Genomic DNA, 27,376 nt, shown 5'->3' with positions numbered 1-27,376 from the left:
AGAAATTGAACAAAAGAATTTCAATAAGAAAGTTAATAAGAACTTGAATAAATTAAATAAATATAAGATCAACACCAAGAGAGATGAGATAGAGCTTCAAGAAATGTATTGTCAAGACTAAGGATCCCTTCAATCTTGATTCTAATATATACTAAGTATTAGGAAGCTTCTCAAGAAGTTTTAATATTACTTGGAGATGAAGCAATCTTAAGAAGATCTTAAAGAAGCTTCCATATTGCTTGAAGATGAAACAACTTTAGAAAGCTTCTTGGAAAATTTCTTTAATATTTCTAAAAAAAATTAAAATCTTTTAAGAATATTTATAAAATCTTCTTATTGGATGTCTATAACATACAATAGAGTTTATAAAATTTTATACAACATTGCATCTTTTCAAAGAAAGACCAAAAAGGATGCAATTATTAAATCATTTGGATTTAGGATTTTACTTTGGCAATAGTCGAGTCTTAGATACTCATCACATAGATCAACTTTTTCTTCGATTTTGATTGAATTTGTACATGCCCTTATATAGCTATATAGTCAAAGTACACATTTTCTTCAAATATCATATAATTGGAGCTAAAAGTAGTCTCTTTATAAGACAAAAAAATATAGATACAATTTAGTCTTTCATGGCCGAATTGCCAAATCTTTGCTCCTTATCCCACTTATATTGCAACATGTGTGATCTTAAGAAGTTATCCACCATTTAAGATGAAGGCATGAGTGCATTAAATATTCTTTGTTTGTCACCTAAGACCATTGATTTATAAATGTTCGACTTATTGCTATGATCTTTTTACAAAGTTTTTATTTCCAATGATGATCCATCAATAATGACTAATAATTTTATCAATTCTATCTATAGCATATACCATTCTTTTACAATATGCATATCATACATATTCAATATTGCTTTATCATCTTTTAATACTCATTGTAGCAAAATCCAATATGCTTGACTAAAGTTAGAATATCTTGATAATATAATAAGGTGTAATAAATAAAGTATTAGTTAGAAATCTATTTTGCCACTTTTCTTTCTTAATTTGTCTGCTAAGTGATTATAAGCTTTATCTACTTCTTATCCAAAGAAACTACCACTTGATCAAATCTAATATTTTATTGTTATTAAATTTAAGGCTTGTAATTTATGTTCTTGATTACAAATTATATCTATTTTATATTGGAGTTGACAGAAGTAATTTCATTTAATTTTATCTTTTGTTGGATTATTCAAACCTTGTACATTTTAAGTTAGTATAACAAGCTTCAAGTATTAGTATGAAAAGGAGGAGAATTTTGACCTTCGATTTTATTTGATACTTCTATCATTATGGATCTTACTAATGCTTCCTATTATGTGAGAATGACAATGGATTCTATTTTTTCAAAATCAATTGTTGATTCTTTTTTTATTAAAGTTTTGCTTAACAACCAAAGTTGTATTGGAAGAAAGGATAGATTGTTTATTAAACCTTGGCCATGCAACCAATCATTGAAGATGGAGGTTAAAAAAGCAATAAGTTTGTAATTTGCTCTATTTATCTATCAAATGGTTTTTGTAGGAGTATCTAGAAATTGAAATGTCCTCTCGGATTGTATTTTATTTGCAATTAGAAGTACCATGTAAGATGTTTCCAATGTCTCAATGACATTATCCCTATTTATACCTACTAATATTGAGTATAATAAATGCCTCTTATTCAAATCAATATTCAATTGTATAGCTTAGTTACCAAATAATTCTAAAGATTAGATACGTAGCATTTATTATAACAAGTTCATTGCTATGTTGTTTATTCCTAGTTCCTCAAAGCTAAAATTCTTGTTTATCCAATCTATCTATATTAGTGAGATAAATGAATCTATATTTAGCTTACCTTCTATTTTAGTGAGTGTCAAATCAACAAGAATTAGCTTTTGATGTGTTAGATAAATAACTTTGAAATAATTTGATGTAAACACATTCACTGAAGGTAGTTTGGCTATGGCCCTATTACTAGTGTTTCTTCCCTTAGATTCATTTGACATGTCTAAATCCCTCAAAGTTCCTTCATTAGCATGCTTCATTGAGAAGTTACCTATATTATTCATTTTAATATGTATCCAACTGATCCAATCATTATATACTTCATAAAATTCTTTAATATCAAAGAATTCAAGAATATTTGTAGAGAATTCTTGATCTTGCACTTATTCCCCACTAAGCAATATCATCTATATTAGGCTTTATTATTATAGATCATTGAGATTCTTCCAATCATTCTTGGCTTGATGTGTATGATTTTGATTAAAACTTCTCTTTCTTGTCAATCTGCCAAAATAACCTCCGAAGCTTGTGGACAACATTTAGATTTGAGGTGCTGTTGCTTCTTGTTTAGAATACTATAAGAGAATCTTGAGTGAAAAATAATTATCTTAAACGTACATTTTCTAATACATATGTCAATTTTATACAATTCTAAATCATTCTAATGTTACTCTAATAATTACTTGTTAAGTTGGATAATTCCAAAATTAGATTTCTATTTTTTCCATATATCTTATTTTTATTGTGACTCAATTTATACTTGTGTTTTATTCTTGATGCTTTGAATGGTTTTTTTTTTTTTTTTTTTAATTAATTATGATCAAGATTTAGAAGTTTTGAATGTTAAAGATTCCAATTGGTTTACTCTTTTTTGTTTGGTAACAAATCTCAAGATGTTGATATCTTTTCTACACAAACCATGATAATATATATATATATATATATATATATATATTTTATTGTTATATAACATTATATAACCAATGCTGTATTAGAAGATTTTATGATATTTAAAATTTCTTATAATTAAAATTTCTTTGAAAACTTTCATATCATCTTTAAAAAAAAATTATTGATCTATTAAAACAAATGAATATAATTCCAACTTTTAAACTAAATAAAAATTTAAAGTTCACATAGTACCAAAATTTTAGGAAAAAAGATAATTTAGTAAATAATACATATTGAATAAAAATTTTATTTTATAAATTTTTATTTATATCTAATAAATTTTATATTTTATTAAAATTAAAAATTATTATTATCATTATTAGTATTTACTACTACTAACTTTATATAACCAATGCATATAAAAAACATATATTTTATTATTATGTAATATTATATATATCAAAATGTTTTTAGAATAAATCCATCTGGTAACTTTACATTTTATTTTTCAACAAATCATTGTAGCAAAATATCAAACATTTTATTTTTCAACAAATCACTGTAGCAAAATATCAAACATTTTATTTGAAACTTGAATATTATTTTTAAACATCCAATGTTATATTCTAAAATTTAAAAATTTAATAAATTAATATAAAATGTTAGTTTGCTTATGCATATTAAGCACAATAACAAAATTATTTTTCTCAATTTTTTGAGTTTGTATTTTTTTACAAATAATATTGTACAAAATTCTACCATTTTCAGTACAAAAAACAATTCTTCAAAGTTATGCACCAAAGATAGCATTAAATGTATTCAATTCTTTATTGAGTGATAGTTTTCCATTTCCTTTAATAGAAATTTCCTCCATCTTTGACTCCTCCGTTTGTTTTGACATAACCAGATAGATAGGAAATTAAGTCAAAACTTCACACCATGAAGTTGTGAATCAGATAAAGCTTTGCTTATCCAAAAGAATAATTTACATTGTAGGTAGCTGATTAATAGTTTTTTTGAATCATTCATGAGTCAAACGCTCAAGCACAATGAATATTCCTTCGCTTGACGAAACACATCAATGATTGAATTGATACCTAACCTATCTATCGGGATTCTATAACATGTCTTTCTGTGCTGCAAGCACTGCATTCAAATAACATCAGTGACTAGAGAAATTCTACTCTTGATAGCTACAAGCCAGTCCTCACCTGGGGTAACTTGACATTAGCTACGAATTGTAACCAACTTGAGTAGAGCTTTGAAACCCACTAGAAACAGTCCAAAGCGTACCTAATCAATTTGTGATCATCAGGCCAAAGAGTAGAGAGGAAAGCATCTCGCTACTGGAGAAATGACAAAATCCAGTGGAAAACTGAGTGAAATGAAGGATGTTAACTTAGACAAGGCTGGTTTTGTCATTGGTCTTGGTTGGGGACGACAGCCTCCTCTAACTTATCGGAGATAGTCCTGGATTCACTGGGTGCACTAGTTTGGAACTGGGTTACGATTCAACGGCAATTGCATCAGCTCGCTTCTCATAATGACTTGTAGTTACTGTACCAGATCGCCGACAAACATTCACATGGATTCGGCCACCCTCCAGACGTATATTAGTCTTCTGCAAGTTCTGTTGACGTCGGTCTGGCATCGAATATGGATCTATCGGCGCTCTGTCCCCCACCACTGTGAGAGCTTGTCCTGGAAATCCGAATGGTTGGGACTCTCGTGGATATGACTTCAACCAATAATCGTTTTTGGCGGGACTTCTTCTGTTGGGGTCTTGTTCCGATTCTGTTAAGTGCTTATCTCGCTCCCAGCCTTCCAGTTTCGGAAGATCAGAACTCTGGTTTCTTCGTTTCTCTCTCACTCCAGACTTGTGGCGGGTTCGAGGGGCGCCAGAGCGTCTCAAGGGCGACGAAATAACTCTACTGGAACTCCATGTGGATTTTCGTCCTAATGGAGGTGATTTACTCGCATTCTGCAGTCTATGAGTTGCGCTCCTTAATGGAGGTGAATGGCTTCGTCCTCTGTAGCCGCTGCCATCACCTGGCAGCCGTGGCCAATGGCTGCCACCAACGTCGAGATTGCTTGAAGCTGTGGCCGCTTTCAACATACGAAATACTTTTACAACTTCAACTCCTAGTGCTCCGCATTTCCTGTCTGCCAATGCTGCGCTCTCAAGGGCGGATTGTACGCCCGTTGAAAACCGCTCCACCTTGCTCTCCAGATGCCTTCACAGAATCCGAATCGTTGGTTGAACAGCCTTGGTGAGGAACTTCGAATTGAACGAATGAAGACCAACTTTATTTTTATTTCTTACATTTGGTGGTTTTCTTGAGATTTTACTTACTGTAGATTACTGAAAGTTGTAGACGCCACATGATCGATGCGACTTTCCAAGTCTCCGCTTGAAGCCACATTCTGCTTCAGCATGTCCATTTTCCTGTAGTTGTGGGGAGGAAATGATGTCAAATTGTGTAGCATGATGATGTACACACAGTGGACAATCCTCCAGATTTCATACAAAGAAAATTGACAAAGCTTTCTGGTTCTCCAGATTCCCACGAGATTTTTGAGGGGGCAGAATAACCTCTGCAATGTGTCAACAGTGTCGTTCAACGTTACTCTCTCTTGTTTCTCTGAGTGTTCACCATTCTGGATATCGCTCAACGTGCTTTCCATCACCACCATGCGGGTTTCGATCTCAGCAATTCCCTGGATTACGTTCAGAAAGTAGATAAATTTCATGTATTTGTTTCTCCTGGGACGTGAACAATCGCATCAGTTCTACAGAGACTGAGATACAAATACGTATCAACAGACCTTCAAATCAATGCGAACCTCATTTTGAGATCGACAAACGACGAGTGAATATTATTTGTACCTGGCCATGATGATAGTCATTATTGTTAACATGGTCTTGAAGTTCTCTAAGATCTCTTCGCAGCTCTTGTAAGCTAATGGTGAGCACACTCATCTCCTTGAAGCTTTCTGTTTTTGTCTCATAAACTCGGGAGATTTCCTGAGCAAGTTTCTCGTTACAATTGAAATCCTCGATCCTCTTCTCCATCCGCTCCACCTTGGAGGATAAGTCATTCACAACTTGGACAGCAGTATCGTATTGAGGATGAAAGGCATTAACTGTTTTCTCAAGAGTACACATAGTTGAGCACACCTCTCCAGCAGACTGGACAAGGTCCGTCTGAATACTCTCACACCTCTTCAGTCTCTTACGCAATTCGGCCTGCTCTAAGGAGCACTCCTCCACTCGTTCCTCCACATTATGGACAATCTTCGATAAGTTTGTTGAACATGTCATATTTGAACACTGGAAGATAGCATCGAAATGATCAGCCTTAGTTAGCTCTATAACGTAGTAAGCACAGCAACCTGGTTTTCCGGAGTAGTCGAGACTAGGCAATTGATGAATCTGAAATAGATTAACTTTTTAGTTCCAAGATGCAAACATCCAAATGCCTTGTAAATGCAATAAAATGAGGAGACATGGACCTGATTCAGCTGAGTCATGTTGGCCTTCCAATCCTTTATTGTTTGCTCATCTTCTTGCTGCTTAAAACGTTTCATTTCTTCATCAAGAGTATTTGTCAAGTCTTGCAGTTGTTCCACGGTCTCCATGAGATTTCTCAGTTTGTCCTCCGTCTGTATTTGACAATGGACATATGTAAGTAATTTGTGTTAAAATATATATATATATATATAGAGAGAGAGAGAGAGAGAGAGTGCTGGATTTATTCAACCACTTCATGTCATAGGAATAAGATGGTAATCAAATAGCTGAGGCTAGCTTTCTCAAAGAAAAACTCTAGCTGAGAGTTAGAACATTGCATCCTTCGAGGTTAACCTTCGACACAGAGTCTCCTAGATCGACCAAAGCAAGGCCCGTCCCCTGCTGAAGATTCTCTTTCTCTACTCCCTGGAGGAAACCTTTGAACTTCGCAACCTCTAAATCCATCGCATGTCTATAAGTAGCTAAGGCGACTTCCAGTTCTTCACTGAAACGGTTGTGCACAACTTGTCTATGCTGAGTGACAAGCCCACGCTCATGTTCCAATCCCTCCTGGAAAACATTGTCATTTTGTTATGGAGCCATTTCATAGTAGATTTTGAATTAATAGCTGGACAATGAAGACAATGGAAAACAGAGTGCTGGCAAGAACCTGTAGCTGCATATTTATGTGACGTGCTTTGGCCATCTCCAAGTTGAAGGAACCCAGAACCTCAGCCAGTACTTCCCCTGCCTTCATGGCTGAGGTGGTGGCATCTGCAGCGGCTTGCAATGCGGTGTCCCGTTCTTTTTGAACTTCCAATATGGTTGACAGAAGTTTAGGGCTCTCTTTTTCCAAAGTATCCTGAAGTTCCTGGCCCTGTTTTCGCACTTCTTGAAATGTAGCAATGGCAGCCGATCTCTCCTCCTGCATTTTCTGACTCGCTATACGAGTTTCGGATGCTACAGCAATTGCCATGTCTTTCTCAAGTGCCAATTTTTCCTGCATGCATGGTGTACATACAATTAGAGGGCGGGACTGGACCACTACATTCTTCGGTAGTCTCAAGTTCCCATGTTTGTTCTCAACTCAAAGCAATCACCAGTTTAGTACAAAAACAACTACCATTCTTACAGGAATTGCATTGTATGAAAATATCCAACCAAAAAACGGGAGTGAATTTTATGCCGCGTGGTTTCAAGAAACCTAACCTGAAACAGCAAGCTCTCATGTCGTACATTGGTAATTTCACTTTGTGTGGATACCAACATGTCAGTTAATATTTCCCTTGCTTTCGTTGCCGAGACGGTGGCGTCTGCCGCTACTTGCGCAGCTACCTCCTTCTGCTTTTCAGCGGATATTATGATTTGCTTTAGTTCCTCGGCTCCATCCTGCTAAATTGCCGGATACTCGACACATCGTCATCAATATTATCTCTTGCGGCCTTAAGCCCATTGATTGATGTGTTCTAAGTGTGGAAATCTAATGAAACTACCAAGTCTGTTGAAATATATTTAGCCGGTGGTTAGAACGAACTGCTTTACTTAGCGTTGTGAATCATAGGCATACCTGCGCATGTCTAAATTTTAATTTCAGTTCGTTCAAGTTGCGCTCAAGAGCATCTGTCATCAGCAGAACATTTTCCCTGGCACTATGCAACTGCTTTTGGATCTCCAGTTTCATCATATTCAACATGTCACTTTTATTGTTGGCGTAAGCATCCATGACTTTGCACCAAATCGATCTACTCTCTTTCTCAAGAGTTTCCTTGAGAAGACCACGTTCGGTGTCTACCAATTCAGCGATGTCGCAACGGAATTGGTCTAGCTCATCCAGTAGAACCTGTCAGCATATAAACAAATTCGAAGTTGAAAATGGTATCGTGTATGCTATATTGATATCTACAATGTGAGAGTGTGGAAGACACGTTTACTTAAAACACAATCATGTTTCATAGTGAAAAAGACGACAGTGACGCAATCATGGATCAATTGGCCATTTTAGCTTGATCACCACCATACTGCAACTGATACCTGGCGTGGCATGGAGGCGTTGCTGTCCTCATAAATTAGCTTCTGCTTCCTCTTTAAATCACTCCACTGGCTTTCAATCTCCTCAGAACGATCGCTGCATCTCAGTTTCACATGGTCTAAATCTTGTCTAATTTCCTTTAAGCCGCCCAAGTAGAGCTGTGACAGGTTCTCTACTTTCTCCATGATCAAGAGCCTCTCCCGAGCGCCTTCTTCCAATTTCGCGTCCCAATCTCGCTCAATTTTTTCTGTCTCATTTTGCACCTTTCCTAACCTTGTCCGCAGATCTCCTAACTCGACCTGTCAAAACCAAAAATTAAGCAGCCATGCTTATGAATCACATAACCCTCATTTATCCGTTTCAATCCAATTACTACTTTCAAACTTTGGAGTGAGGTTTAAATGAGATCAACGTGGGCTTCCTTCCACAATGCAATCTCTGAAATAGGTTATGCAAATTAGGATACCTTCATGACCTTTTCTATGTTCCTCAGCCCTTCAATCTCCGATTTCATGTCTTTTCCGTCATTTCTTAGCTTCTCCACCACTAGCCTTAGGTCTTCTAAGTTGTCAGTTCCTAAGCTCACCTGCATAAGATCATACAGGGATAAATTTTAGTGGTGCGGAATGCATGGAACATAATCCTAATGTGACCATATAGTGCGACACAATGATTCTGTATTTTGCAGTCATTTCTGAACCAAAAAATCACCTCCATTGCAACATTATTAATACCTGCTCTCTCTCTTGCCGCAAGAGCTTTTCAGTGTCTGACGTGAACTCTATGAGCTTGGTTTTGAATTCATTACTAACACTGTAATTCGCAGACTTTGTCTGATCTATTTCTTTCACTTTCTCCAGATCCTTCTCCAAACGATCTACCCGATTCCGCCATCCTTCGCCCTCGACCTCAATCCAAATCTTCACACTCTCCATAGACCCTTTCAGCTCCCCAAGCACCCTTTGCAGGTCTGCGATTTTTGCATTGTTTGCGTCGTTATGTACACTCTGCAAAACGGGTATTTATTTGTTCTGAGGAATGGCATCAGATAATTTTCAGGTATCTCGGTACAGTTGTTCGAGAAAACTGTGAAATTAATTGGGTTTAGAAGTCCGTTACCTCGCAATTGTTGCGGCACAGAGGTCCGGTGCCCAACTCATCATGTGAACAACGTAGACTCTGCTGATTCAACTGCTCTCCATCTTGAAGATGGATGGCTTCAATCATGACGCCGCTGCCTGAAATGGCAGCAAGGTGCTGACTGCCTGGACTCGTCTGAATCGGAGTGGCTGGACCAGAGTCAGACTGTGTTATCCTGTTCCACATTTGTGAATGGACAAGGGAAGGGTACAATTGTGACTTCAACCTGTTGCCAAAGTGGGTGGGTGGCAACGAACGATATTTTTCTTTAAGAATACCGTTGGTAGAGCTAGTGGGTGGCAAGATTGCCAAGGATAATCCGGATGATGATGCTGACTTACACGGTTCTTGCCGATCACGGCATTCCGCCTTCAACGACAACCCAGCATCCTTTATAGCACCATCAACTTTGAGCTCTACGGCCTCAAATTGGTGCAGATTCCTGCCACTTTCAGTCAATTTCTTGCGTCGAGCGTCTCTCAGCCTCTGAATGTAATGAGAGAGAGGAAGAGAAGACTGAGAAGTCGAAGAGTCTGAATTCGATGCACTAGTAAACATTGGTTTCTTTCTATTTGACCAAGTATGGCTCGTACCGGTCTCTTGAGGTGGTGAGTCTCCATTCATGAGTCTGGTCATGGTTCTATTAAGAGACTCTAGCGAAGTTCGCTCAATAAAGCTTTCATGCTCATATGCATGAAAAGGAGACGACAATCCATCGAATGTGTGGCCGTTATGTGATTTCTCTTGTTCATCGCCCTTAACACAAACTTTTCTCTTATTGAGCCAGATGTCGTCTCCATCCACATCTATTTCGTTCTCTAGTCGCTGTTGCAGACTATGCTCAATGTTTTCCTCTTCCAAAACTCTCATTCTTGTGCTATCCGCTTTCTCTCTCACCGGCTGCATCTGCAGTCGGAAAGGCTCACAATTCTCCTTCGCTCCTTGCTGCATTCCCAGCGATGCAGGAGGCGTGCTATTCACCACCTTTGCAGATGCGCTTCGTACCGGCGCCGATGCTGGCTGATTGTCTATCCTCTTCCGTGATCTGTTACTTCCAGACGCATCCAATCTCTCAAGTGACTCATCTAACCCCTTATTCCCATTCAAAAACCCCCCTTTCCATTCAAGCACGCCTAGGCCTTGTGCTGAAATTCCCCGTTCATGGTAGCCAAATCTCCTAACCTCCGACCTTGAGCTTTTTTCACTATAGCCCTCCCCGTTTGAGCTGCGTTGCCAAGGCCTGACATTGTCATTATGGTTCGGGATCCTTCCAATTAGTTCTTCTGCTTGATCAATATCTGTCTTGGTAGTATTCGCCATGTTGTTTTCCACTGTATCGATTGAAACATCCGATGAGCTCCTCAGAACACCCCTAACCAAATCTCTTGAGTCGATCTGATGGTTATTAAAATTTGAATTCCCTGAAGGAGTGCAGTTTTCGTCTGAGGTTCTTACTTTGACCACACTCGATGTCAAAGCTTTCAAAGCAGCGCTGCCTGGAATGCCGGGACGAATTTCTGAAAGTCCTGCTGCTTCTCTCAGGTGCGATGTATCTCCGCGTCTTGGAGTTGGGCGATATATCGTGACGTCACCTGAATAGTACGTCCTAACCTTCAATTCTCCGAACATTGTGCGAACTTTAGAGCTACTAGTGAATAAGGTTTATTGCGAACACTATTGCAAACTAAGGCTGTAAATTGGATAGCTCCGATGGCTTCTTTCTCAGTATACTTGATAAAATTTTGCTCAATACCACAGCGTTGGATATTGCAATCGGTTAGCAATCATCGTTAACAGCTCTCTGAAGTGCTGTCCTTGTCAATGCAAGTGCATCACAGCTTCTCGACAGGACATCTGCATCTACTCCACAATTTATAACTCTGATTTGCAATCTATGATTGCGAATCACGCCCTCAGACACTCGTCAACACTATGTTCAGCAGTACGAAAGTCTTTGATATTTCATACCTGGTTTAGGGTTGTGAGCCCCCTCCGCGCATGGGAGCCTGCTCACTTCCATTCCAGCTGTCTGAGCATGCGAAGGTGAAGTTTTTGTATCTGCAAGCTGTGTAATCGAGTCTTTCTTCGGCAGTTGAATCAAGGAGTTAGGTTTTGCAGCAGCAGACACTTCGACGGTGTTGGTTTCAGTCATGGTTACATCCCAGCGTGGTGGCCACTGCTTTGGAGCGGAATTATCGATCTTCACAATTTCTGAGGCTTCAAGCATCACTTCGGAAGAAATCGTAGACGGAAAATTTGAATTTAGATCCCGAAGACGTCATGCAACAAATTGCAGATCTATGTGTCAGTGGTGAAGGTTCTACTGGATTCAACGACAGTCTGGTCACATGCTTCTACTTTCTTGTGGTTGGAGACTGTCCACAATCCTTAAGCTTTCCATTTCTTTCCTTGACAACAGCAATGTGCAAATATAAATTCAGAGACTGGACTTCTCGCACTTCCTTTTCAGCCATGAATCTGCCAGGGTACACCAGAATTGTTATTTCAAAGTGCTGGATTTCGTAGTGAGCTGGAATGATTGTCTACCACAAGGACACATGAAGATGTATGTGGTTAGCGCTTATTGGAGAGAACTCAATGTAGTCACGGCAGGTAAAGCACAAGTCTGTGTCAATGTTGAGTGTTAGAAGCCTCAATCTTAGTTTGGTTTTGCTGAGGGCTTGAGCTTATGGACTCTTCTCCCCCTGTAATTATAGTTATGACACATGGAGAAAAATGAGAGATGGAGTTTTATGAACCTAAATAATCATTGCCAATTGTTGCTCAACGTTACCCTTCTTATGATTTTACTTCACTGATAGACTGGAAGCATTAAACAACCTTCACGTCCAATTCGTTTCATACGATAAGGGTGTAAGATTTTGCAGCTCTCTTTCTATTTAACGAATGTAATCATTTTGTAACCACTAAGAAACAACCCGAGACACTTGAATGTGAAATAACAGTTAAGATCAGCTTACCAGATTCCGACTCCAAATGCCCAAACTTAAACATGCTACATCTTTGATCCGTCTTTTTTTCCGACTTGGAGAAGATTATCAAGTATGCTCTGATACTGGTCGAAATTGAAACAATCACTTCGATGTTGGAGATCCTTGATATCATATTTTTTTAACAATCGTAAGAACGTGAGGTTCCTTGCAAGCTAGTTGAGGAGCAAGTCTACGAATAACATCTACAGCTCAGCTTCATTTGATAACTTTAACACAAACTTAACTTCATTGGAATTGTATTTCATAAGATCATGACCACTCTGTCACATCACACAACTCGCATGACCTCATTCACGACGTCACGACGCTCAATGTGCCACTCCCTTGTTCCTAAAGTCCTTGCACAGGTCTGTCGTCTCTCAACACCATGTTCCTACAGCTGTATGTCATACGAGTAATTAATCACTAGCACAGTTGTGTTCAGCCTTACTCTCGCGAAAGAGTGGGCCTATTTCTGAACTGCAACAACATACCAACTCCCCTTGCGAAACAGGTGTGGCTAAAAAATGCCTGCAGCCCTACTCCATATCTCACGAGAACTAGGTTCCGAAAAATATGAAATGCGCTCAGAAAGAGCGCCGATTGATGTTCAATGCAGCCATCGCTCTCAGAACCACTCCTCCTCAAAAAGAGGTTAAAGAGTGAAACCCCACGACATCGTGAATTCTTCTTCAATTGAGATCTGCACAATGTCTGCCGGTATACAATCTGCAATTCTCTATGGTTCAAGGCCTAATCAAGGATTTGCCTCTGTCTACGGCAATTCTTACGGCGACAATGGTAACAAAAACCAGAAGAAATGGGAGGCTTCTGTGGCATGAGCAAAATGGGAATGAAGGAGAAGCAGCGGCGGCCGTGGAGGAGGCTACGGGGTGGACTGGAGGAGATAGGGAGGGGCCAGAATGGCGCGAGCCTGGTTCCACATAAGCAATTTTCCTACGTGGCATGCGCCAGATCAGCAAGGGACTGAGGGGTCTGCTCCTGACGGTTATACAGCTCAACTGGCCGTTTCACAGTGAAAACCACATGAAAATCACGGCGGATCTTGGACGTGTCCCCTTTGAAATTCGGTGCATCAGGCGAAACGAATCTTAGCGTCCAAAGATTCTTCTGCATGTGCGCTGCTTTCAGGTACACAATGCCCACCTCCTGTTGCGTCAATCTACCATTTTCTTTACAATTGTTTTGTCTTTTATGTGGTATTCATGCTCTCAAAACATTTCACCATCAATAGCAATAATAATAATCAGTTTATTTTTTGCTACACTTATGTATGTATGTATGTATGTATGTGTATAAATTATATACAATTGTAATTTAATGTATTATATGTATATATATTTATATATATACTTTTTATTTTCTATTTAACATATCAATACAATAATAATATAATTATTTATGTGCATGTATTTATGTATGTATGTTCGTATATTTGTATAATAGTTTCATCTCTAGTGGTAATTTGTATGCACTATGGTACTTTTGATTTTAAATATTGTGTCAAAACTATGAATTTTTGTACTTGCACATCTACTTCTAATTTGACAATTGTGTCACACAACAGAATGTATTGCATGAATAAGTACTATTAACCAAACATGTATGGATAGGAATTTTTTCAGTATTTTGTAATTGATTGTAAAGAAGTTTGTACATTATTTCAAAACAAATTTATGTAGAATTGATTTCGAGTTCAAATATAAGCACACATATAAAGTTTAAGCTGTGTACATGACCTTAAAACATGAGCTTTGAATTTTCACTTTAAATGCACATCTTGCTTATCTACATGTAAATTACATTAAATTCACAACAAATATATCTAAGGATACAATTTTATGGTATAATAAATTGAATCTAATTCATAGAGGTTGTCAAGAAGAGAATGCATTATATATTGGTTAAGTAAATTATGTAATTTAAAAACTTGTATTCTTGTTGTTAAAAGTTAAAATAGAACACATAATTTTGGAACATACTTTAAAAAAAAAAAAAAAAAAAAAAAGAACATCACAAAAATATTGTACAAACATAAACTCTGAGAATTGCTTTATACCTATTACCTTGTAAACACAAGTTTGTATCACAAATTGTTAAAAGATGACAGTATACATATTTTTAACAGATTTTAACAGATACTTAATTTTCAGAAAAAGGCATTTTTTCATAATATTAATAGGTGCATCATATCCATTCAATTGTCCATGTATTGTAAATATCTTGTTTCATATTCTCATTTTTTCTATTTATGTATAGAAAAAGTTAAGATTCATTTGTGGTTATGTCAAAAATTATAACTATAATGAATTTTCATCATGAAATATGTGTTGTTGTTGTTGTTTTTTGTTTTTTGTTTTTTTTGTTTTTTTGTTTTTTTTTAAAACTTCTCAACAAATTAATGTTGCCCCAACTTCCATGTGCAAATTTGTTGCATAAATGCAAATACAAAATCTTATTCAAAACCTACAATGCTTCATAAAGCTTGTAGTGAGGAAAGTGCAATTACAATCAACTCATAGACTATGCTATTTTGAAAGAGTGTGTGTATATATATATATATATATATGTATACTAGCAAAATTTTGTGATGTTGAACACTACAATCTCTGGCACATCCATCCATTTCCTTGTTCATTCATGCTCCCTTGTTCCCATGTTCCTTGGTTTCTTTGGTTTCCTTGTTCCCTTTTTCATGACTAATTAGAAGACTTCTTTGTCTTTTTGTGTTGTACCCAAGTTTTCTTATACTATAGATATCATTTGAGAAAAATTCACTTTTTAAATGTCACATCATGTAATGAACAAATAGCAACATAAATTATATTTTAAAATTTTTAATATTTTAATTTAGAAATAATTTTTTAAATGTTTTCTAAACTTCATTGGTAATTTTCAATAAAATTCGTCAACCGATTCACTAGTTTAAAAAAACTCAAGCAACCCATTGAACAGCAGGAGGGTGGCAGAAGGCCACAGCCACCGACTGACCGGGTCACAGGTGGATGAATGATTCTCCTCATCCACTGGTTCATCCACATATTCATCAATCAGCAGTCAGATGGAAGAGGATGAAAAGCGCGGCTTATCTTATCCGGAAAGCACGAACTGATCCACACTCTCCCCGTCGTCGTGGCCGTTGTGTCGGAGCTGGATCTCACACAATTCGAATCGCGTAGCTCCAGTTCTGCTTTAGTCACCGATTTCTGTTTGCGAAGCTCTTGTCGCGCGCGGTTTCGTGACCTGGTCGAGGGTTTGTTTTAGACTGAGAGCGATGGCGTTGGCAGCGTGTCAGGGTTACGGGGCCCTCGCTCCCAGCCAGAGCACCGTCGCCACTGCGGCTCCCCGGAGGCCCTCAACGCGTCCCTCAGCCTTCTTTGCATCAGGTATAGGACATCCTCACCTGTTTGTTTCTGTTCTGAGCTCTGGAGTCCAATTTTAGTTTGTCGATTCTTTTCCTGTAATGAGGGGAGTAGGTTTGAACACGAGTTCAATTGGATTGTGGAACGAAGGGTGACTTGGAAGGACTGTGCTTCTCCTCGGAAGGAGATCTGATGATTTCCTTGCCTCTAGTGGTTTCCGAGAGTGGGAAAATTGTCTTTTCTTTTAGCGACTTACGGAATGCTCAATGCAAATCTAGGTGACGTTGAGGGACCTCTTGAGCTGAACAAGCTGTGATAGGAGTAATTTTTAGAGGAGGAATGCTGTAGAAAAGAGCCTCAGAATCTTTGATCAGATAGAGTTCTCCAGGTGTTTATTTTAAACCCTGAAACTTCTAATTATAGGTGGATCGCAGTAAAATCTGCCTCTTGAACTGCTCGAATGCACGAGAGGGACACCTTGAATGTATGTGACTGGTTTTTGAAATGTTGTTGTTTTTTTTGTTTTTGTTTTTCTGCAGAGGTCCATGCGTCATGCTCCAGTACTGCCTTCAGTGAAGGAAGGAGCGCTTTAAATGTGGAGTCTAGACCCAGAATTGCCACGAGACGGACACAGCCATCCTTCGTTGTGCGTGGGCTGTTTGGCCTTGGAGTGCCTGAGCTTGCTGTAATTGCAGGGGTGGCTGCTCTTCTATTTGGCCCAAAGCAGCTTCCGCAAATTGGAAAGAAATTGGGCCAGACTGTGACGAGCTTCCAGCAGGTAGGCATCAGATTTACACCTGCAAACTGCGTTCTATGTGTATGTATAACGGAGAGTTTAGAGGTTTGGACTCTGTATTACTCGTCTACCTTCTTACGGGGTGGCGATATTTCAGGCTGCAAAGGAATTTGAGACAGAAGTGAAAAAAGATTCAGGCGAAGCTCAAGAAAATGATGTCAAGTTGGAAGAGCCTCGGAGAACAGAGAGCGTCACTCCTTCGAAGCCCGAGGACAGCTCCTCATAATATTAACGAGCACTGAAATCAATTCTAATGTATCATACTAGAAATTGGGGGTTATGGGGCTTGTTCCGCCGAATGCAATGCTGAACGCATCGCCACGTCTGTTACAGTTGTAAGTCGAGGGAGGTAATGTCTCCCTTAGAGAGCATCAATGTATATCCTGCCTTTTTATTAATAAGAAGGCACGAGCTTGACACTTTTTGCTGCTCCCTCAGATGGTTGATTCATTTTTTACTACAAGAAGGAGCTGAGAATGGTTGTGGAGCATTATGAATCAGAACTGCATCGAAAACTGAGAATTTGCGCGGTCTCCATCACGATAGGCACTTGTTTAATGTCAGGATATTTCAAGGCCACTTACACTAGTTGAAGGATATGTCAGGCAATTTCGCCACCAAGTTATGAAAAATGTAACCCACAAGTTACATGGATTTGAGCATCAAAACTAGTTGCAAACCGCATTGAAGCCGCTTCCAAATTAAATTTCTGAAGTATCATTGATTGTAGTAACAATAATACTGTACCCTTACTATGCTGTTTGCAGTTTAGGACTTGCTAATTACACTGTTGAACATTTGGCAGAAAAGCTCATCTCTGTTGCAGCTGCGGCACATTTTTCTAGAAGGATTAAAAGATACGTGTAAAGTCCACAAGTCTTCGGATGTATAGTGGATAAAACAGACATAATCGAAGATCGAATCATGCTATTAGCGCTCCAAAGGAAGATATAAGGATTGCTCAGATGGAATTGCCGAAAACCATGTCACATAACAGAGCTTCTTAGAAGATAACCTCTCTTCTAATTCATAACCTCTGAAGAAGGGGATAAACCCCAATCTGAACGCGAATCCTCACCTAGCATTGTTCTAATCATCATCGTCCTCTATGACGTCCTCATCTTCCATATATTCTTCTTCTGGCAAGCTGTCCACAGGTCCTCTATTAACATGGACCATCTGCGCTTGAGTGTTGGAAAAAGGTAAGTCTAAGTCTTCAAGGCTGTCAAGGTCTACTATACAATCCGCAGTCAAGCGTACAATGTCGTCCATAGGTTCGTCTTCAGACTCTGAGGGAAGAAAATCTGGAGCGCTTCCTGATGGTTCATGCCAAGAAAGTTGGACCGGCGGTGCTCCGCCTGTCATTTGAGCCGCATTCAATCGTGACTTTGGATCCTAGATAATCACACCATCAAAAGTTTAGACCAGTATGTTAGGTAGTGACTTAGAAACAACACTGGGAGACAAGATTCACTGCCAACCATAAACCTGAAGCCCTAAACAATTTACAAAAAGAACAGGAAGTGATAAAAATTAGCGACACAATGCAGAAAACAACAGTAAGCTAAAATACCTTCTTCTCTGACAAAAGCCGCTCAACCTGCCATAGAGTTGGAGCCCTAACAGATTGCCACTTGCGCGGGGCAGGGTGAGTATTGGCAAACAAAACACCACGAGCAGCCACGGATCCTGCTGCCAAAGAAGCCACATGCGATGGGGTTATATCGTTCAAGGAAGGCGAGTGGGAGGAGCCTTTGAAGTGCCTGCTTAATAGAGTATCAGCATCGCCGAGATACGCTAGAATGACTGCCACATCATCTATGGCATCTTCATCAACAAAATCCAGCACGTTCTCATGAAGAAACGCCACAAGAGAAGGAAACTCAATCTGCGCCTCTGAGAGTATCCTCTCCGGTACCTCCATGTTCAAAGGATGTCTTTTGTAATCCTCGCATAAAACCAACAAAGATTCTTGTGTTGCTTCCAGGCTTTGATCCGTGTGCCTCTTGTTGTGGAGAAATTTGCCGAGGGCGTGAAAGAGGGAAAATATATTGTCGCGGCCATATGTGGGAGATGAACTTGTCCCACTCTCAAATTCTGCAACCCTTACTACAGTATCTTCTAACACAGAATTCCTTGCACTACCAAACTCGAAAGCTCCTATGTCCTTCACATTACGAGAATTCAAACAGTGCCCTGTACATTGAAATTGGAGTGCGGAGATGGCATGTCGAAGGTCACCACCACAATTCTCAGCAATGGCAGAGATGTAATCCCCTGATAAACGGCACTTTTCAGTAGCCGCAATCTTGGTGAGTAACCTCTTGATGGAATTTGCTGTTACAGGATTGAAAACAATCTGAAAACCGACCAGTTTTGCCAGTCAATCAACAATGCAAGAAACAAGAGAACTCCAACCCTCCAAAATAAAATTTGTAACCAACACCTAAAACCACAGAGCACTACAAGGGCGATGCATACAACCACAAAGAATAGTAAAGGAAGCACTACATTGGAATGGAATGTAAGCTGCTACACTGACCTTGGTAGCACCCGCCCCTTCCAACGTCTGCTGCACCTCTCGATGTTTCCATAACCTCGTATTTCTCCCTCCACCATCTTCCACAACGTCAGTCATAATAACCACAGTAATGAAGCAAACTGACCGCACAAGGGCTAGCAGTAGATTGCACAACTGCTGCGTCTGAGCAGCATCGTTGACCTGTGGCAGATCCTCTATTAACAGCGCCTTCACCTTCCTCGGCGAGTCCATATTAGACTCCACAGGAAGCACTGGAAACTTTCGAGCATTCTCCACAAATGCCTCAAACTCATCCAGCTTCGAAGTATATCGATGTCCTGTAAAGCCATGGTGGACATGTTCCTGCCATTGGGTGGGCGTAGGCGTCTTCCACTCGAAAAATTCCAGGCCTAATGATTTACCAAGCACACGAATGGTAGTCGACTTCCCAACTCCTGGCGGTCCCGTCAGGAGTAGCAATTGGCCTCCAGGTACACGCCAGCCAGGGTCGTGCAACCGGGATTTCAACCACTTGTGGACATCGCCAACCTTCTTGCCATGCACAACTAGGTCGGTTACCGTCTTCGGCGCATGCCTCTCCACCCATAGCTCCGACTGTGCAGTGGAATTCGCCGGTTCTGCATCACTTCTAGCTGGCTCCCCTTGCAATAACTTGCGTTTCCTACTTCTGCTGCTTCCCGGAGGTGGCCGGGACTTGAAAACCTGCGGCATCACATCTCTACACTCCTCACTCTTCTAGTGCTGCAGAGATCACCGCTCTCCCGCATAGTTCCGTTCGAAACATAACCATAGACCTAATTCACCGTTCTTGCAAAACCAGTCTAAGTATATTCAACAAGAGAATATCTGGTTCTTGTCTTCGAAGCATGTTCTGTCTACCATGGCCATATACCATCTTCTCAACATCCACCCCACTAACACCAAGAAACCTCGAGTTGCATCAGAAATCCACGCCCTTCATCGCATTGCATGCCCAACAGCAAAGCTGCCAACAATCTGTGAAAACAACGCAGTATATCGGATCAGGTGCGCGAGCATTTCACGGGGCTGGTTGCGGCAAATAGTAGCCCTAAGAAACAAGAAAATTGATAACGATCAAATTAGAGCGGCACGTGAAGACATTCGAATGCTAGGAAACGGCACAGGTCTCCGTGCATTTGAACAGCACTCTATGCCCATCCAATTTATAATCTACACGACCATTACCAAGGAGTGATCTGGCGAGACGAAGCTTTGAGAGGAAGTGTTGCCGTAGAGAAACCAGTCCGGACTTAGAAGAGGACCCCATGTATCCTCCAACTTCGCGGCACATGCTGAATCTAAAAGTTCAAAGATCCAATCTCAAAATCTTCTTCTCAACTCTGCAGCTTCGCATTTGGCAATCGAGAGAATCCGAAAGCATCTTTCTCGGCGAGCAGTCATGACTCAGAGCTGAAGCATCGAACCCTAATTGGACGAATGTTTTGATGTACTCTTACATCTGAATATTTAGAATATTCTATCCACGAAGAGCGGTTAAGTTGACCCAATCGAGAATCTTTGTGCTACCGAAGGCACCGGACGAATAACTTTGTCGACAATCATCCTTTTCTGATTTTAATCAGAATAGTTCAATTTTGCTCGGTTTTGCAGCGGCTGGCAGGCAGATGTGTGCATGTTTGACCCAGATGACTTGAACGATGGCGTGATGGAGTGCTTGATCTATGATTCCCCGACCTGAAGTTATCGGTGCAGGGTCTGTTTATTCTGGGGAGGGAGGTGGAGTGTTTAGGGTTTGTTTGGGGTTTGCGGTGGGTTTCAGCTCTTTGTATGGTGATCAACGTCTGCCGCGATGCCTTCTACTAATTCCCTAGTTGGGGAAACTCGCGATGGAGATACTGCGGAGGTGAGTTCATGTCAGGGCTTGTTTTTTGCGGTTTTAATCTTAGGGGCCAGAGCCTGTGTTCTGGGCTTTGGGGTCAGAGCCTGTGTTAGTCGTTGCACACGAAGCGGATTGGAGGGGAATGCAGCTGGTGTTGGGGCAGAATTTGAGTGGGGTTTTTGAATTTAGTAGATTTCGTAACTCGGATATTGCAGTAACTTGAGAGAACCTGAATTGCAGAATTTGGTAGCACAAACTAGTGCCCTGGACATTGTCAAGAAAGGAGGTGTTAACGGAGAGGCTCCGACGCTGTATAAGCAGAGGTCAGGTAATTTCATAGAGGACGAAGGCGGGATATGGGGGCTTGAAGGAGACGCTGCAAAGTGCGGCTGCAGTGACGAGGCTAAGGCTGTTTGTACTGTTGCTGCTAAGGAAGGAGATCAGAAATGTGGTGGGGGTGATAATGTCGGTGGTGGGAATTTTATTGAAGATGCAGGTGGGCTTTGGGGAATTGGTGTAAATGGTTCGAAGTGTGGTTGCAGTGACATTGCTGACGCAGGGGATAAGAGATGTGGCGATGGCAGTGACCTTGCAGCTAATGCCAGCGGCGGTTCTTGTAGTCGTATTTGCGGTACCTGCACCGATGGGTCGGAGAAGTCGCAAGCGTGCTCAAAAAGTCATGAAGTTGCACTGCACCAAGTGCATCCCGCTACTGGAGTGTCACCTTTCGCATTGAGCGAGGATGGTGTACGTGGAAAAATCTTTTTTGCATCCGAGAGTGGCACCACCAAAAGGCTTGCTGAAAGGCTTCTCAAAAAATTTAATGACAAAAGTCTGCCGGTCGATCTAGTAGATCCAGCTAGTTATGAACCTGAAGATCTTCCTAAAGAGAAGCTTGTTATTGTCGTTGCTTCAACTTGGGAGGATGGTAAAGCTCCAAAGAATGCTGCATTTCTTGCTCAATGGCTTGAGGAGAGTTCAGAAGATTTCCGAGTGGGGTCTGGCATTCTCCGCGAATGCAGGTCAGTATCTCAATTTGTGTTCATGTCCTGAGTTGCTGCCTCGCAGTCTAAAATTCTGAAGCCGTGCATATCCTTTTCTGAATGCAATGAACAGTTATGACAATGCATGATATCACTTCCTTACAGAATCTGTTCATAGAAAACTACGAATTGGTCACCGAATTATGACAATGCATGATATCAATGAGAATAAGCTTTTGACAAATTGTGACAACTATCTGTCTTGCAGGTTTTGTGTGTTCGGAGTAGGAAGTCAAGCTTATGGTGCCAATTTCAATGCAGTCGCTAGGGCTTTTGACGCCCACCTTGCATCTCTCGGTGGGCTTCGGATGGCATTGAGAGGTGAAGGCGATGTTGATGAAGGCACAGTTGACCAAGAGTTTGATGATTGGTCGAAGGCGTTACTTGAAAAATTGGAAAGAGCTGATCCTCGACGGCTTTCCCATGAATCTGCAGCTGAACCGTTAGCAACTAATGAAGCTGAAGAAAGTTCTAAATTTGACGGCTATTTGAGTGCTACTCAAGGATCCGACGAGGATAGTGATGAAGATAGCGAAACATTTGAGGATGCCGATGAGAGTGGCAATTTTTCAGATGGCGTTGTTGATCTGGAAGACATGGGTGGTCAACGTGGCATGTCTGAGCCTCTTGAAGCGAGCCAGAAGCGAGGTGTGGTGAGGAGGCAGCCTCCTAAGAAGCAACCTACGCCATTAGCTAAAGTGCTCAAAGATGGGCCGAAAGAGATGGTCACACCTGTGCTTCGAGCCAGCCTAGAGAAACAGGTATTTACTGCATTTCACCTTGCTCTTTTCTCTTTCTTTTCTTGATATCTTTCCTCAAAACGTAACATTTTTATGATGGAATTTTTTTGTTCCCACCATCGTGAGTTTTTACTTATGCGTACATTGAACGCATCATGAAGGGTTATAAAATACTTGGCTCGCATAGTGGAGTGAAGCTTTGCCGTTGGACTAAGTCTCAGCTTCGAGGTCGTGGTGGATGCTACAAGCATTCATTTTATGGCATTGAGAGCCACCGGTAAGCTTTAGTTCTGGAAACATTGAGCTCGTGAGTTATGGGTATGCTAACATAAAAAGCTAGTGCTTCTTTCGAGCTTTGTAAATGCTTCAAATTTCAATATTGTGATTGATTGACTGATAACTTTCGTAGTTGATACATTCCTTACTGAGTATTTTGTGGGTTTTCTGATGACAGGTGCATGGAGACAACCCCCAGTTTAGCATGTGCTAATAAGTGCGTGTTTTGTTGGAGACATCACACCAATCCTGTTGGCAAATCATGGAGGTGGCAAATGGATGACCCTGTTGATATTGTCAATGGTGCTTTGGAGCAGCATACGAAGATGATCAAGCAAATGAAGGGTGTACCTGGTAATTTTGTTATCTTCAATTCTTTTAATAAATATTATGAGTTACTGAGTAGTCAATGGTTATTATGTCTGGATAGTTTTATTGAATTGAAGAGTTGTATAAGTAACATAATCCAGAAATTATCAGTTCTTAGTCTTGGTTAGCATGAAATGTCTATCCAGCATTCTTACACGATGTGGATGATATCTCCTGGTGTCTTTTGCAGGAGTGAAGCCTGAGCGCTTAGCTGAAGGGATGAACCCAAGGCATTGTGCACTGTCACTTGTGGGGGAACCAATCATGTACCCTGAAATCAACACGTTAGTGAATGAGCTACATAAGCGGCGAATCTCAACTTTCTTGGTTACAAATGCACAGTTCCCAGAACGCATTACAAACCTTGAACCCATCACTCAGGTAGTGAAGGATAATCAGAAAGAAAAGTACGGAGAACAACAGAGGAGGATTCGTTTTTTGGTCTTTTGATGATAACTATTGCCAGTCTATATGAGACATTTGAACTTCGAAGATTTAAGATGGACTTGTCTTACGTCATGAGTTGAATGTGTGCAGCTCTATGTAAGTGTTGATGCAGCAACTAAGGAGAAACTCAAGGCAATTGACAGGCCCCTTTTCTCTGACTTCTGGGAGAGGTTCATTGTAAGTATCCTCTGCTCTCGTGGCGCATGTATGCTCTTGGGCTGTACATCGGGTGCCAGTCATACGAATGCGTTTTTATTATCTGCAACCTTATTTGTTCCTTCACTTGGTAACGTTATTTAATCTATGCGAAGTCTCTTGGTTAATATTTTTCCTCATATACTGGGCCATTTTGAATGTTTCGGATTAACACATAAATTTATGCATTTTCAGGATTCATTGAAAGCCCTTGAGGACAAGGGCCAGCGGACTGTCTACCGTTTGACACTTGTGAAAGGATGGAATACTGAGGAAGTGAAGGCTTATGCTGAGCTGCTGGACTTGGGACAACCCGATTTTATTGAGATTAAGGGTGTTACCTACTGTGGATCGTACGTTTTCTGATATTCTCAGCCCATACGTGGCATTTAATCATTGAATACCGCGAATATCTCAACAGCTTGAATCCCTCCTGCATTTACTTTGTGCGTTGGGCTTTTTCATCTAGATAGATATGCAAAACATTGTATCTAATATCCTCTAATCTGTATTTCCAGGACTGCAACCTCTTCCTTGACAATGGAGAATGTTCCCTGGCATGAGGACGTTAAAGCTTTTGCGGAGGCAATCGCAGCTGAAAGAGGGGGTGCAGAGTACGAGTTGGCTTGTGAACACTCACATTCATGTTGCGTCCTGCTTGCTAAAACTTCCAAATTCAAAGTGAACGGGAAGTGGCATACCTGGATTGACTATGAGAAGTTTCAGGATCTGGTGAGCACTCTACGCCCGCAAGTAGGGGGACAAGTAGGGCAGTCTAACGATCTCTGCACAGGTTCTTTTCACGTAAAGCTCAGTTTTCGTTTGAATTATGTGTGATGTTGTATTGGTTGAAACTTGTGATTTTTGTGGTTTGCAGGTTGCATCTGGCAAGCCCTTTGGCAGTGAAGATTACATGGCTGAAACACCTAGCTGGTCAGTTTATGGGGCTGTTGAGGGAGGTTTCGACCCTAAGGAAACTCGAGTGAAAAAGGAGAGAAGACACGGTACCGCAGACCCTGGAGGATGCACATGAGTGAATAGTGCTCATCAAATTGAGTCTCCGAGTTTAGAGGTAGTATGAAATTTCCGTTTGAATTTACAGAAGTCAATGATGTTGGCATGTCCGATTTGGATGGATCGAAAAGCACAGGACACTTGTGTTCTTGGTCCTTAATAGAGCAAAATACAGTTGTATCTGCTGCCACTTACTCCCCTTATTTTTACTTCAGATAGCTATGCTGTGGATGTGAGTTTCGTCGGAATCATGGTACCGAAACAGTTTCTACACGTAATTTTGAGTGTAACATGAGGTGAATGTCATTTTTTCGCATTGGAATTAGATTGGATTTGTTGCTGTGCTACTCTAATGTAGCCCCCTGAAACACTAATTGTGAATCCGACATTGTTTGGAACGTACTTACTGCATTTGAGCTTGATTTTGAGGACCTCTGATGAACTGGCTTGTGAAAACCTTTAAGTGGTGACTATCAATCGCTTATGGAAGTGATGATCCAGAAATCGCATCTGCAAACCGGATCAGTGGATGTGCACCTTAAGGCTTCAGATTTAATTCACAGCGCAACTAGGATGCCCACTCTGAAAAACTATGTGTTGTTATTTCAGAGCTCTTCGTGATTCTGATTCCAATGACGAGAGTTAGTTCTCTTCACAAGTCAATTTCCTGCCTGAAGAGAAGCTGGTCTGCACTTGATAGTGGGAGCATGTAAATCTGAAGATTAGATACGACGGGAGAAGTGATGATTCCTGTCCTCACAGCAGTGTCTTTTCCTCACCATTGCTGCTACATCTACAATACAAAGTACTCCTCTTGCTCGTTCCTTAAACATTAGATGAGCGTGATTGATGTCGTAAAGCTGTATCTTTCAAAAGACCACACGCATTCATCCCAGTTTCTACTGCTTCGTGGACTTGTCAGTGCAATTACAACTTAGAAGCCTGTTTGTTGTGTGCCAGCTCTGAGGCTGTGTATGTGGACAATCACAAACCCATAGTGGTGTGATCCGATTTCTGTATATGCAGTATTGTTATATCTTGGTTGTTAGTCATCAATGCAAATGCTTGCCTGGAGCAATAAGAGGTGCGAATGTGGACCGATTCTGTTAGCGTCTGATTCTAAAATCACAGAGGCTTTGAAAGCACTGTCTGTACTTTACCGAATAGTCCTTGATCCACTCTGTAGGATACTGGTTAAACGCCACTATTTCGTCACTGACAGACAGCGGAAAAAAACAGCTGAGAGCTGGCTCACTTACAGCACCACCATGCTTCGCAGAGTTCAGAGTGGATTCACCAATTCTCGATTGTCGTTCATAACCCCATACCAAACACGCCAGAGGATGGACATGGTAATGCAAGCAGCTTTCATGTGTACACCAATTGTGGGATAGGTTCAAAAGAAGGAAAAGTAGAACCAAAAATAAAATAAAAATAAAAATAAAAATAAAGTTTTAAAATAGCCATGGAAAACAGCATAGTGCTTTGTCTGATGCCGAGGGCAGACCCCATCGAAGAAAAGAATCTCAACGTTGTACGTCTTCTTGCTTTGGCAAATCATATCCCACCATCTGTCAGCGAATATGAGGATAAGAGCACACAAATAGGTGTGACCTTCAAAGCTGGAAAAGGCAATGCAGCGGCATTTTAGGTCCACTTGGCAACACCAGAAGGTGCCGCAAATCACAAAATGCCAGCACATTCAAAAACACAAGAAAACAACGACGACGAAGACTAGGGGGCCGAGCACGTGGTGATTTTGATGATGACGGAACCAATTCAAAGTGTACGTAATAGAACTCGAAGCCCCATTCAATTGCTATTTAGGTGGAGACTCTTGAAGAAGAATAGCAACAGAGAATTGCATACAAAGATGTATCCCTCCTCAAATCTTCCATAAAACCCCAAGTAAAGTGCAACAAGTAGTGGTCATTACCTGCAAAGGTTTCCAATCCAGGCCCACCATTTTCAACAGGTTTTCTTCTGGTCCTTTGTCGCGAAGCCCGTGGCGGTGGCACCCGAAACCAGAGCGAAGAGGAGAATCATTGGGAACTGATGCAGGGGGTTTGCGAAGTTTCTGCGACGAGGAGCAGAGTTCCGCATGGAACTTACGCGATGTGCTTTGCCAGTGTGGCCAGGGGCGGGTTTATGGCGATTGGGCGATCGGCAGAATCCAATGTGTGCCATTCGCTGGACCCTTCGGCCCCGATTGTCCCACGCCGAAGCTCTAAAGTTGGAGATGGCAAGAGGCTTGCGCAATCGCCGAAACTTGGGGTCTGCACTACACAGTTTCGAACCAGGTCAAAGAGTACAACATTCTCTAAGCGCCG

At 40.7% G+C, this 27,376-nt stretch overlaps 4 protein-coding genes and 1 long non-coding RNA gene across 9 annotated transcripts; 3 read left to right on the top strand and 2 right to left on the bottom strand.

Moving 5' to 3' along the window:
• Positions 1–3,652: 3,652 nt before the first annotated feature.
• On the bottom strand, positions 3,653–13,337 carry LOC112285572 (uncharacterized). 5 transcript variants are annotated; one of them, XM_073535627.2, is made up of 15 exons: positions 12,369–13,337; positions 11,356–11,865; positions 9,367–10,979; positions 8,982–9,254; positions 8,723–8,833; positions 8,250–8,546; positions 7,786–8,058; positions 7,428–7,610; positions 6,889–7,218; positions 6,573–6,788; positions 6,221–6,370; positions 5,595–6,038; positions 5,301–5,425; positions 5,061–5,153; positions 3,653–4,941 (listed from the first exon to the last, which is right to left on the bottom strand). In XM_073535627.2, exons 2-15 carry the CDS (start codon positions 11,612–11,614, stop codon positions 4,212–4,214), a joined length of 5,097 nt encoding a protein of 1,698 aa, XP_073391728.1. In that variant the 5' UTR covers positions 11,615–11,865; positions 12,369–13,337; the 3' UTR covers positions 3,653–4,211. The 5 variants fall into 5 exon arrangements, with proteins under 5 accessions (XP_073391728.1, XP_073391727.1, XP_073391729.1 ...); XM_073535626.2 differs by having other exon boundaries at positions 8,714–8,833; positions 12,369–13,336; XM_073535628.2 differs by having other exon boundaries at positions 7,428–7,559; positions 8,714–8,833; positions 12,369–13,336.
• LOC141045671 (uncharacterized) lies at positions 10,854–12,185 on the top strand. Its single transcript, XR_012217977.2, has 2 exons — positions 10,854–10,986; positions 11,226–12,185. It is a non-coding gene; the product is annotated as an uncharacterized LOC141045671 (long non-coding RNA).
• Positions 13,338–15,637: 2,300 nt separating the features above from the next.
• Positions 15,638–16,981, top strand: LOC112286180 (sec-independent protein translocase protein TATA, chloroplastic). Its single transcript, XM_024527842.3, has 3 exons — positions 15,638–15,787; positions 16,303–16,541; positions 16,657–16,981. Exons 1-3 carry the CDS (start codon positions 15,676–15,678, stop codon positions 16,783–16,785), a joined length of 480 nt encoding a protein of 159 aa, XP_024383610.1. The 5' UTR covers positions 15,638–15,675; the 3' UTR covers positions 16,786–16,981.
• Positions 16,982–17,489: 508 nt separating this feature from the next.
• Positions 17,490–20,531, bottom strand: LOC112286178 (cell cycle checkpoint protein RAD17). Its single transcript, XM_024527841.3, has 4 exons — positions 20,308–20,531; positions 19,102–20,097; positions 18,133–18,918; positions 17,490–17,954 (listed from the first exon to the last, which is right to left on the bottom strand). The coding sequence occupies exons 2-4, from the start codon at positions 19,810–19,812 to the stop codon at positions 17,649–17,651; spliced, it is 1,803 nt and encodes a 600-aa protein (XP_024383609.1). The 5' UTR covers positions 19,813–20,097; positions 20,308–20,531; the 3' UTR covers positions 17,490–17,648.
• Positions 20,532–20,711: 180 nt separating this feature from the next.
• LOC112286177 (S-adenosyl-L-methionine-dependent tRNA 4-demethylwyosine synthase) lies at positions 20,712–25,371 on the top strand. Its single transcript, XM_024527839.3, has 10 exons — positions 20,712–20,986; positions 21,203–21,984; positions 22,214–22,766; positions 22,907–23,022; positions 23,200–23,375; positions 23,581–23,771; positions 23,928–24,014; positions 24,228–24,385; positions 24,551–24,764; positions 24,910–25,371. Exons 1-10 carry the CDS (start codon positions 20,933–20,935, stop codon positions 25,063–25,065), a joined length of 2,487 nt encoding a protein of 828 aa, XP_024383607.1. The 5' UTR covers positions 20,712–20,932; the 3' UTR covers positions 25,066–25,371.
• Positions 25,372–27,376: the final 2,005 nt, after the last annotated feature.

This window comes from Physcomitrium patens, chromosome 8 (genome assembly GCF_059467195.1).
Source record: "Physcomitrium patens ecotype Gransden chromosome 8, ASM5946719v1, whole genome shotgun sequence".
NCBI classification, from domain to species: domain Eukaryota; kingdom Viridiplantae; phylum Streptophyta; class Bryopsida; order Funariales; family Funariaceae; genus Physcomitrium; species Physcomitrium patens.
The sequence above is the reverse complement of the archived record's forward strand: the minus strand, read 5'-3'. Positions and strand labels throughout refer to the sequence as shown.

What these genes read in the sequence shown, in the direction of transcription:
- LOC112285572 (XM_073535626.2), bottom strand. Translation starts at nt 11,614, where the DNA reads ATGCTTGAAGCCTCAGAAATTGTGAAGATCGATAATTCCGCTCCAAAG. An exon ending in TGTGCCGCAACAATTGCGAG is followed by an intron (nt 9,255 to 9,366) that starts GTAACGGACTTC and finishes CCCGTTTTGCAG; the next exon opens with AGTGTACATAACGACGCAAA. An exon ending in ACATAGAAAAGGTCATGAAG is followed by an intron (nt 8,547 to 8,713) that starts GTATCCTAATTT and finishes TGGTTTTGACAG; the next exon opens with GTCGAGTTAGGAGATCTGCG.
- LOC112286180 (XM_024527842.3), top strand. Translation starts at nt 15,676, where the DNA reads ATGGCGTTGGCAGCGTGTCAGGGTTACGGGGCCCTCGCTCCCAGCCAG. An exon ending in CTCAGCCTTCTTTGCATCAG is followed by an intron (nt 15,788 to 16,302) that starts GTATAGGACATC and finishes GTTTTTCTGCAG; the next exon opens with AGGTCCATGCGTCATGCTCC. An exon ending in CTGTGACGAGCTTCCAGCAG is followed by an intron (nt 16,542 to 16,656) that starts GTAGGCATCAGA and finishes GCGATATTTCAG; the next exon opens with GCTGCAAAGGAATTTGAGAC.
- LOC112286178 (XM_024527841.3), bottom strand. Translation starts at nt 19,812, where the DNA reads ATGCCGCAGGTTTTCAAGTCCCGGCCACCTCCGGGAAGCAGCAGAAGT. An exon ending in AAGGGGCGGGTGCTACCAAG is followed by an intron (nt 18,919 to 19,101) that starts GTCAGTGTAGCA and finishes GTCGGTTTTCAG; the next exon opens with ATTGTTTTCAATCCTGTAAC. An exon ending in GGCTTTTGTCAGAGAAGAAG is followed by an intron (nt 17,955 to 18,132) that starts GTATTTTAGCTT and finishes GTGATTATCTAG; the next exon opens with GATCCAAAGTCACGATTGAA.
- LOC112286177 (XM_024527839.3), top strand. Translation starts at nt 20,933, where the DNA reads ATGCCTTCTACTAATTCCCTAGTTGGGGAAACTCGCGATGGAGATACT. An exon ending in GGCATTCTCCGCGAATGCAG is followed by an intron (nt 21,985 to 22,213) that starts GTCAGTATCTCA and finishes TCTGTCTTGCAG; the next exon opens with GTTTTGTGTGTTCGGAGTAG. An exon ending in GCAAATGAAGGGTGTACCTG is followed by an intron (nt 23,376 to 23,580) that starts GTAATTTTGTTA and finishes TGTCTTTTGCAG; the next exon opens with GAGTGAAGCCTGAGCGCTTA.